The sequence below is a fragment of the Bison bison genome, unplaced genomic scaffold (assembly GCF_000754665.1).
Source record: "Bison bison bison isolate TAMUID 2011002044 unplaced genomic scaffold, Bison_UMD1.0 scf7180017864134, whole genome shotgun sequence".
In the NCBI taxonomy this organism is placed as follows: domain Eukaryota; kingdom Metazoa; phylum Chordata; class Mammalia; order Artiodactyla; family Bovidae; genus Bison; species Bison bison.
Window position 1 is genome coordinate 7,708,595 of NW_011494706.1, and position 11,165 is coordinate 7,719,759.

General features: G+C 39.0%; 1 protein-coding gene across 2 annotated transcripts; it reads left to right on the top strand.

Annotated features, from left to right (window-relative positions):
• The first annotated feature begins 2,245 nt into the window (after positions 1–2,245).
• MTERF1 (mitochondrial transcription termination factor 1) lies at positions 2,246–9,904 on the top strand. Of its 2 annotated transcripts, none has more exons than XM_010839810.1 (3): positions 2,246–2,322; positions 2,879–2,940; positions 7,346–9,904. In XM_010839810.1, the coding sequence occupies exons 2-3, from the start codon at positions 2,936–2,938 to the stop codon at positions 8,532–8,534; spliced, it is 1,194 nt and encodes a 397-aa protein (XP_010838112.1). In that variant the 5' UTR covers positions 2,246–2,322; positions 2,879–2,935; the 3' UTR covers positions 8,535–9,904. The 2 variants fall into 2 exon arrangements, with proteins under 2 accessions (XP_010838112.1, XP_010838110.1); XM_010839808.1 differs by having other exon boundaries at positions 2,248–2,546; positions 7,346–9,879.
• The last annotated feature ends 1,261 nt before the right edge of the window (positions 9,905–11,165 follow it).

Below are 11,165 nucleotides of genomic sequence, written 5' to 3' on the forward strand. Positions count from 1 at the left end.
GGAGGAACTGCGGTAAATAGTTTTACTTAGCAGATAGACTGATTATTAACAAAGTTCCAAAAGGAAATCTTTATGCTTAAAAACCAATAAAACTGAATGTTAATTCAAGATAAGGTGATGACAACAAAACAGCTATAAGTCACCTAAGGGACAGAGTGAAGATAAAACATTAATTGGTTTATTGGTGCAGAAATGGGATGAAGAAAATTCTACCACTATGCTCCTACATAGAAGAGGGTAATGGTGTTGGAGAAGACTCCTGAGAGTCCCCTGGACTGCAAGGACATCCAACCAGTCCATTCTGAAGGAGATCAGCTCTGGGTGTTCTTTGGAAGGAATGATGCTGAAGCTGAAACTCCAGTACTTTGGCCACCTCATGCGAAGAGTTGACTCATTGGAAAAGACTCTGATGCTGGGAGGGATTGGGGGCAGGAGGAGAAGGGGACGACAGAGGATGAGATGGCTGGATGGCATCACGACCGATGGACGTGAGTTTGAGTGAACTCTGGGAGTTGGTGATGGATAGGGAGGCCTGGCGTGCTGTGATTCATGGGGTCGCAAAGAGTCGGACACGACTGAGTGACTGAACTGAACTGAACTGAATGCAGGAAATTCTTCCTTGCAGTAGAATTTAGGATCAACTGTCTCCCCAACTCTCCGTTTTTCCAAGGACTTATCTTCTTCCTTCAGAAGAAAGTGGCAGTCTGATGATTATCTCATTAGCCTCTGTATAATCCCTCTTTTAGGGTTAATAGTGAGACTGACAGGACCACAAAGGTTTAAGGTGACACCTCCCCAGGGGACAAAAGTGCACTGGTTGCAGAAATTAACTTCCTATTGAAACTTCTACTCATTTAAAATTTTTTATTATTTATTTTTTGGCTTCGCCTTGAGGGATCTTTGCTTCCAGATTAGGGATCAAATCTGTGACCCCTCCATTGGGAAAGCTAAGTCTTAACCACTGAACCACCAGGGAAATCCCCACACTTTAATTTAAATAGCCTAAATTCATTACAGTTTCAAAAGAACATAAGTAATTTGCATTGCAAGCACTTGAAGCACTCTAGAATTGCTCCTGGGCCTGAAGGCTGACTGAATTAGTACTAGTGATTTACCAAGTAGCTCTTCAGGATTTACCAAGTAGCTCATCAACGAAAATGGGGCTGGGGGGCCGGGTGGGGCGGGGTGGCTGTTCACATGTGTTTCCCTGTACAAAAGGATTTAAGTACAAACTTTGACATTTCTCCTTTCACTTCTTCCTCTGGTATCTTATCTACACTTGTAGTACTAATCTAGGGGAGGCTTCGTTAAGTAGCTGCTTTCTGTTCTGATGAAAATTAAACAATCAGAATCATAGAATTCAATGTTGAAAGGGCCTTAGAGACTTAGAAGAAAAATTATGACCAACCTAGACAGCATATTAAAAAGCAGAGACATTGTCAACAAAGGTCCATCTAGTCAAGGCTATGGGTTTTCCAGTAGCCATGTATGGATGTGACAGTTGGACTACAAAGAAATCTGAGCATCGAAGAATTGATGCTTTTGAACTGGGGTGCTGAAGAAGACTCTAGAGAGTCTTTTGGACTGCAAGGAGATCCAACCAGTCCTTCCTAAAGGAAATCAGCCCCGAATATTCATTGGAAGGACTTATGTTGAAGCTGAAGCTCCAATACTTTGGCCACCTGATGCGAAGAACTGACTCATTTGAACAGACCCTGACGCTTGGAAATATTGAAGGCGGGAGGAGAAGGGGACGGCAGAGGATGAAATGGTTGGATGGCATCACCGACTCAAAGGACATGAGTTTGAGTAAACTCTGGGAGTTGGTGATGGACAGGGAGGCCTGGCATGCTGCAGTCGATGTGGTCTCAGTATTGGACATGACTGAGCGACTGAACAGAACTGAAATGAAACGCTGAAGTGTTCATCTACATCATGTTAATCACATAAATAAGCGTAATCAACCTATCACGCTGCAAAATTCATGTATATAATGATTTTCCCATTGCATGTCGCTTTCTAGCAGCAAGTCAGAGCCTCTGGCTGCGTGGCTGGAAGGCTCCGAGTCCCATTCCGCCCCCTGAAATACTCCCAGAGGCGCTCACCGCGGTCTTCTGCTGCCCCCTGCCGGGACCCAGCGTCAGGCTGTGAAAGGCTTCGCGCAGCCGCGAAGGAGAGGAGGGTCCAGACGCGTGACGTCATCTCTGTGCGCATCTCATCGCCGGAAGTTATTTCCGTCCACTTACGTCCCTCTGTTTCTCGCGAGACTGCAGAGGTGCCAGGAAAGGCTTTTCCCCGTGCCCTGTTTTATTCCAGGTTGAGGTTGGTGACTTGCTGCTGCTGTGCTTTTTCTTTTTAGAAGCAGGTCTGGGTGGCTGTGATGTGTAACTGAGTCCCATTCCCGCGCAGTCGCTGGCTCACTTTCTTTGTCGGAGGACAAGGGACGGAAGAACCCACGAAATGGAACCCGTAGAAATACCCGTAGAGTTTTTGAGTTACAGACTCGCGTAGGTTCGAACCTTGCTTCCACCAACTAAGTCAAGCTAGTAAGGGAGCTCGGCGCTTTTTCTCATTTTGTAATTTTAGGAATAATGCCTATCTTTTAAGTTGCCTACCTTTTAAGTAAGATAATGTGTGAGAAGCAGTTAGTTCTGGGTTTTGCAAATTATGCTCGTGATTCTGCTGCCTTTTCCCTTCATTCTCGGGCTTGTACTTAGCATTTTCTTCTCAATATCTCTGAGAGATGCTTAGTATGCTGAAGATTATGCATTTTACGAAAACAGTATGCACTGTTAAATGAGATTGATCTCTTTTTTTCTATATTAACGGAGTCCTGACAACATTGTGTCCTCCTTCCTTTATTTTTTTCCGTTTCTAGGGACAACTGTTTTCCTGCTTTTCTGGAGGAACGCAAAGTCCTTTTTCCTTAAGACAGATGAGGTGAGAAATGCATTTCTGTAAAGATGTTCAAACTTAGCTCGTTTTGTCAAAAGACTAACTGGAACGCAGTACCCTGTAACCAGAGGTTACCCATTTCCATCAAAAGCCCCCTTGTCCGGGGAATTGTGGAGCAGAGGGGCACATAAACCCACTTTTATCCCTTAGACCTCACAAGTACAGAGGTTTTCCATGTATTTGTTAACTTTGACTTTTAATGCTTGGAATAATGGCTTTGATAATTAAAAACGTCAGTTTGAGAGACAGATGGAAATAACTTAAAATATTATTTTTGAAATTTATAGATTGAGTCAGTTGATACTACTTGCATTAGGCTGCTTAAATATTTATTCACCATACTAGGTGTAATAGATTATTTTGAAGGGAGATTGGGTGCTAAAAGAGTAAAATAACATTGATATTTATCAGGTTTAACTTTTTTTGTGTTGAAACCTGAAAAACAACTTACCCTATTTTTATCCCTTCTCTGTGTATGTATGTCCCTCTCCCCTTTTCATGTCAGTGATATTATACTAGCCATACTCTTAAGCAATTTGCCACTTACAACGCTTAGGACATATTTTTATTGTGTTAGATCTGCCTCCTTTTAAAGAGTAGGCTGTGTAATGTTATATTGATGTGTGTTAGTCACTCAGTCTTGTGGGACTCTTTGTGACTTCATGTACTGTTGCCCACCAGGCTCCTCTGTCCATGGAATTCTCCAGGCAAGAATACTGGAGTGGGTAGCCATTCCCTTCTCCAGGGGATCTTCCCCACCCAGTGATTGAACCCAGGTCTCCTGCATTGCAGGCAAGTTTTTTACTGTCTGAGCCACCAGGGAAGCCTCATTGTATTGATGTACCACTATTTATTAATCATTCTACTCTTGGTGGCCATTTGGGTTCCTTCTTTTTTTACTCCCACAAACTATTATAATCATCTTTTTTTTTTTTCCTGTGAAGTAACAAATGTGCATTCTTGTCTTTCATTTCCTTTGGATGATCTTCAAGAAGTAGAAATGCTGGGTTGAAAGATACAATAGACAGTACCAAGTTCCCTTCCTACAGTGATATTTAGAATTCTTATTTTTTCCTATGTTTACCAGTTGTTAATGTTAGTTACCATCGTTTTTAGGTTTAGCTGATCCTGTTCATACTATTGATATTGGGGGGGGGGGGCCAATTTTTTCATGTATGATATTGTAATCAAAACCAAATTTTTGTGGCCAGTTCAGTTTTTTCCTGTTTAAATAGAATACTTAATTTTAGGCTCCTTAGTAATGAATTACTATAAAACAAATGATTCACTTCACCTTGAAGTAATTGTTAAGTTGAAGAGTTGTGGGAAAATACTGTTTGAATGGAATCTTGTACTATGGATAGATTTAGGAGGATGAGCCTTTCTGAAAGACAGAGTGGGTTTTTTTTGTTTTTTTTGCATCAATTCTTCAGTGCTCAGCCTTCTTCACAGGCCAACCCTCACATCCATACATGACCACAGGAAAAACCATAGCCTTGATTACTATGATACCTGCTTAATTCCTTGTTATCCAAAGTGTGGTTTCTGGACTGTGGCAGCAGAATTACCTGGAGCAAATCTCGGACCACGCCCCACACCTGTCAAGTCAACTGAATTTTAATGAGATTCCCCAGATGATTTGCAGGTATATTAATGACTGAGGAGCACTGGCCTAACCCCCATTAGGGAACTGGGTCAGAGGTGACGGACTGGAAGACGAATACCCCATCTTAAGAGGAATACCATTTTAGGTCCAGGTGATCATGGGACGTTAAAATGGAGTTTTAAAAGACGTTAAATGGACGTTAAAAAAGAGTGGGTTTAAAAAGGCAGGAAGACAAGAATGGTCAAGGATGTCTAGGACCAGAGACTTAATAGGCAATGGTGTTTCATTGTGAGATTGCAGAATAGAGGAGATAGCTAGAAAGGTCAGTCTGAAGATTTTACCTTCCAGGGGAGAGCTACAGAGGTGTCTTAATCAGGGCGTGAGGGACATGACCACATCTTTGTTTCATAAGTGTTCTGTGGGGGACACTTTTGAGTGACTCGTTTAGAGAAACGAGTTAAGCGACTGATAGTCTGAGTGAGAGAATTTGCGAAGAGTAGAGAGATTGGATTTCAGAGATACTGAAGAAGCAGAGTCTACATGAATGAATGACTGTGGGTTCGAGGATGAGAAAAAAAAGCAAAGCTTACTTTCACATTTTTTATTATGAGTAATTATTAGGAGAGTAATGGTGATTTCATTAATTAGAGGAGGGCTTGTTTGTTTGGGGGCTGGGAAAGATGCTCAGGTTGGTTTTGGACTTGTTTATTTGTGTGAAAGGTATGTCCATGGTGAATGAATTATACACAAAGACAAGTCCACCTATAATACATCCAGAAGTCTTAATTTCTTAGTCTTTTGTTCAGATACTTGGCATATATTTTTCCTCTGAATTTGTCATCAACAGAAATTTCTTTTGAACTTGCTGTGACTCATTCAGCTCTGTTTCTCAAGAGTAGAGTGTGGTCTAAAGCAGTAGTCTTAGACATTTTTGATCATATACAATCTTAATTTTAAAAAAGGTCTATAAATACACCTCCAATATATGTATATTTATTGACTAGTTATATGCATGTCTTATGGTACTATTGTTAATATATTGTATAATTATGAAACATGTAAAAAGTAGAAATTTTAAAAGGCCAAGACAAATATAAATTGGAGCTGTACTGTATTGTTCCTGCATCCCATTGGATCATCTCACACCCACTCTTTGGAAAGCCCTGGTTGTATCTAGAGCTGTCAGTGTTCTGTCCCTTTATCCAGTAGAGGTCACCCTGAGCATCTGGAACAGAACAGGGTTTTGAGCTGGGCAAGGTAAAGCCTCATTCTTTAATTAGGAGGGTCTTATTTTTAAGTTTCTGTCTTCATGTATTTTTGGAAGATTATGTAGTTACAGAGTATATGTTATAATGAAACATGAAGAATAATGAACTCAGGGTATAGGGCACTCTAAAACACGCTTTTGCCGTTTCCTGTTTACTTTGTGAGTGACCTGCATTTTGTTCGAATGTTACCTGAGTCTGTAGTTTTGGAATCTTTTCCTAATTCTTTGAGGATTAATGGATTATCTGAGTTATAAGAATGTTTCCTGCCAGTAGGCATAATCCAAGTTCTTGTTAAATTGGAGTATTTAAAAGGACAGGCACAGAGGAGCTTTTCCTATATGGATCTTGAAAGCAGCATCTCAAGCCCATTGTAAGTAATTAGAAATTAAGAGCAGTTTGTCACAGCTATATAGTCTGAAAAGGAGAAAGTACTGGTGAAGTATCATGTACAGCACTTTACAAAAAAGTGTTATGACCATAAGCAACTTAGGAGCATAAATCATCTGACAATTTGGATAGCAAGACAGAAACTTTTCTGTTAAAATATTTCCTATAAACAGAGATATTCATTTTAGTAGGGACCTATGATTATTATCATGTATAAGTTCATGTATTTTATGCCCCATTTCTAAATGATCAGGAAAATGAGTTGTCAAGGTTTTAATCTTTTGACCAATGTTATGTGTATTATGAAGCAGATGCAGAGAGCCCTGAGTTAGTCTTTTGTAAAATGGTGGTAAGAAGGAGAATGGCAAAAGTAAGTTTTTAAATGTGTACATCTCATTTCTCTGTATAATTCCACATGTAGTGGACTCTGTATGAAATATCCCAGCTGGGTCATAATGAAGTGAAAATTGGTTTGGAGTTATTGGGTGAACCCATCAGGGTAAATTGAGTGACGTGGAGATTGGGATCAGGGCTGTTGACTAGAGATCCATGTAAGATAAGAATTAAGGATGGGTTTAAAGAATACCGTGAACCTAGAAAAAGGTGTTTAGGGTGGAAATAACATAGTATGAAGTGTTGGTTTTCAGGGCTAGATTTAGAGTTTGATAACCAAAAAGTGATAAGAGGCAAAGAAGGCTGGTATCTGTGGGCAGATGCAAGGCCAAAAATCTGGGAAGTTAGAAGACAAGGCAGAATTGAAAGCATCAGTAAAAATAAGTCAAAGCTTTGGAAAGCAGTTAGATAAAGCAGAGATAGAAAGGGGCAATCGGTTTTGGGTAGCCAATGCAGGCAGGACCAAATAGCAAGTAAAGGCAAGAATAATTCTGGGGCAGTGTTGTTGCTGTGTGCTGCTTTTATTTATGTTAAGAATAGAAGTGGCCCCTGGCCCACAGATAATTGGAATGGTGAGCCAGGGAGTGGGAGTGTGGTGATGAGATTATCACAGAACCAGGAGAGCTGGATCTCTAGTATTTTCTTACAGAAATGACCACACTACAGGATCATGATATAATCTGTCAGCTGTTGAACATGTTTGTTTGTGTAATACTGTATATGTTGTTTTATACAGCTTTCCAAAAGGTTTGGGCCACCTGACCATTATGGTGCCAAGAAAACTCTTGTATGTGAGAAGTAACTATCTCTTTGGTTCAAGATGTTGGATGATCCGATTTTCAACAGAAATCCTCTTTAAATCAGTTTCATTTAGGCCTTTCAGTAAGAAATGTGATAATGCAGACAGTGAACCTTTGGAAAATGAAGAACTGCTGAATAACTTACTTACCATGGGAGTAGATGTTGACATGGCAAGGAAGCGACAGCCTGGAGTTTTTAACAGGACAGATACTAATGAGCAGGACCTGCAGACATTCCTTCTGTCTAAAGGAGCCAGCAAAGAAGTGATTGCTAGCATCATATCAAGATACCCACGAGCCATGACTCGCACACCTGAAAGTCTTTCAAATCGATGGGATCTGTGGAGAAGAATTGTGACATCAGACCTTGAAATTGTAAATATTTTGGAACGTTCTCCTGAATCTTTTTTTCGGTCCAGTGACAACCTAAACTTAGAGAATAACATAAAGTTCCTCTACTCAGTTGGATTGACCCATAAAGACCTTTGTCGATTGTTGACCAATGCCCCGCGTACCTTCTCCAATAGTCTTAATCTGAATAAACAGATGGTTGAATTTTTGCAAGAAATCTGTTTGTCGTTGGGTCACAATGGTCCCACAGATTTTGTCAGGAAGATAATTTTTAAAAACCCTTTCATCTTAATTCAGAGCACCAAACGGATAAAGGCTAATATTGAATTTTTACAGTCCACGTTCTGCTTGACCAACGAGGAACTGCTTAGTCTGATATGTGGTCCAGGAGCTAAAATCCTAGACCTTTCCAGTGACTGTATGAGAAGAAGCTACAGAAATATCAAAGACAAACTCTCTTCTCTTGGGTGTACTGCAAAAGAGATACGGAAGTTTGTTTTAAGCTATCCAGATATGATCTTCTTGGGAGAGAAAAAGTTTAATGATAAAATAGACTGCCTCATAGAAGAAAAAGTTAACATTTCACAAATAATTAAACATCCTCGGATTTTGGATTCAAGCATAAGTACTTTAAAAAGTCGAATCAAAGAATTGGTAAATGTTGGCTATGACTTGAGTACATCAAACATCAGCCTTCTGTCTTGGAGTCAAAAAAGATATAATGCTAAATTGAAAAAGTTATATATTGAGCAGAACATTGTCCTGGAGAATTAAGCAAAAGTCAGTCTTCTAATGTAGTGATATTCATTTTGAATTTGGACCTTTCAAAAAGGAGAGATTTGTATTCTTAACCACATATACATAATGTAAAGTGCCTTTGGATATTTTATTTTAAAGGTTCATAAAAACTCACTGTCAGTATTTCCAAGTATATAGTCTTCCCAGCTACCTCTTCTGTAGTTTGAATTATTAATAGTACCACATCCAATTTTATGATATAGGCTGTGGCTATTGTAACTAATGGTCATTGCTGAGTGCTATGGCAGAACAATGTGTAGAAAGAAAATGCAAAATAAGTTTTTTTGGCTTCTCTTCCTGTTTAAAAATTGAGAGATTGATTTGGATAGTTCTATTTCTTATCATGGTTTTGAATAGCAACCTATTTCTCCTGTTATTCTGTGTATCTAATTATAGTTCATCTTCAGAATACAGTGTCAGTAGAAATAAGACAACACAGGAGGAATTCTTCACCCAAATTCTACATACTCCATTTAAATCGTTAGTATGCCTCATGGCTCCTCCAGTTTAGGCTAAATTTACTGTGGCTATATCCTGATTTCTTTGAAGATAAGGGCAACTGTGACAGGCAGAATAATAGTTAACCCAAAGATTTCAATGTCTTAATTCCCAGAACCTGTGGATATGTTTTGTTACATTACAAAAGGACTTTGCAGATATGATTTAAGAACCTTAATTTGGGGTCCTGGGTTGGGGAGGTTATCCTGGATTATCTGGTTGGACCCAGTATAATCACAAGGGTCTTTAAAAGTGAAGAGGGAGGTAAAAGGAGAGGTCAGAGTGATGTGATGGAAGAAGGACTTGACCCACTTTTACTGGCTTTGAAGGAGGAAGGGGACATGAACCAAGGAGTGCAGGTGGCCTCTAGACAATGGACAAGGCAAGGAAGCATTCTCCCCTAGTGGCTCAGAAAGGGAGGCAGCCGTGTCAGGACTTTGAGTTTAGCCCAGTGAGACCCTTGTCAAACTTCAGACCTGCAGAACCGGAAGATAATAAATCTGCATTATTTTAAGCCACTGAGTTTGTGATAATTTGTTACACCAACAAACAGACTAACAATTAAGTAGATAATTTAGTAATTCAGGTGAAGAAGTATACCTTTAGTATCATATTTGTATTTCTTCTCTCATACTTTTTTCATCCACTTACCTTTCTGGAATGGCTAGTAAGTTACTGTTTGTAAATTCCTGTAAATATACGGATAAAAAGCTAAATATAAGTCTAAATAAAGGAATATTTTTGCTTAATGAATGTACAGAAATGGTTTTTGTTTATTTGTAATTTGCTGGTGTTTCTACTAATATAAATAAAGAGCTAAAAGTTTCTAGAGGCATTAATTTCAAAAATGACATGTGTCTGTATCTTGAAACATACACAGTCTAGCTCTGCATAAAGTGAAAGAGAAGGAACCAATTGTATGACTGTAATTACTTTCAGTTGTTTTCCAGAGGCATTTGTTTTCTAGGTACGGATTTTAAATTAAGTAACAAATGATGCTTAACCTTTGAAGCATTTTTTTCTGTTATTGAAATATAGTTGTTTTACAGTATTCAGTTTCATGATCACGGAATAATGATTCAATATTATTTTTTTTCAGATTATACTCCATTATAGATACATATGATACACACACACACACACCAAGATAATGGGTATAATTCCCTGTGTTAAGCCTTATTTTTTATCATTGATACCTCAAAAAATTTTATTCTCACCAGTGATAGTAACAAAATGCTTGTTTTTTCAAGGCCATTTGTATGTAAATGATACTCAACTATTTCCAATAAACTATTTGATGGCAAACATGGCATAATTTAGAAAGCATGGACTTTAGAGACATTTCTTTAGAGAAATATATCTGGGCACTGTTCCTGATTAGCTCTGTAACTTTGTGTAAATATTTTAATTTTACTGAACCTATTTTCTCATCTATAAGATGAGAAATGGACTTCCCAGAGTTAAGAATCAGGTGATACAAGGCCTCTAAGGTTTCTTGCACACAATAACTGTTCAGTGGTAGCCAGAATAAATAGTTACAGTAGCATTTTAAAGACATCATTCCCATATTATACAATTCAAAGTATGCAGCTTTTAAAAATATTCATTGTGCTGTGCAATAATCACTGCAGTCTAACTTTAAAATGTGTTCATGCCCTTTAAAAGGAAATCCTGTGCACATTAGCACTCAATCCCCATTATCCCCCTCCTGCTTTCCTAGCCCTGTTTAGTTGCTCAGTTGTGCCCAGCTCGTTTGTGACCCCATGGACTGAAGCCCACCAGGCTCCTGTGTCCATGGGATTTCCCAGGCAAGAATACTGGAGTGGGTTGCCATTTTCTTCCCAGCCCTAAGCAACCACTGATCTTTCTACAAATTGGCCTACTCTGAACATTTCATATAAATGGAATCATACAATATGTGGCCTTTGGTAACTGGCTTCTTTCACTTAACATAATGTTTCTAAGGTTCATTCTTATGCTGTGTATCAGTATTTCATTCTTATGTGTTGGAAAATAATCTATTGTATAGATACAGCAGTAGGATTGGGAGTAAATTTTATGGTTTAAGTCCTGGGATGGGGAGCTTATCCCAGATTATCTGGGTGGGCT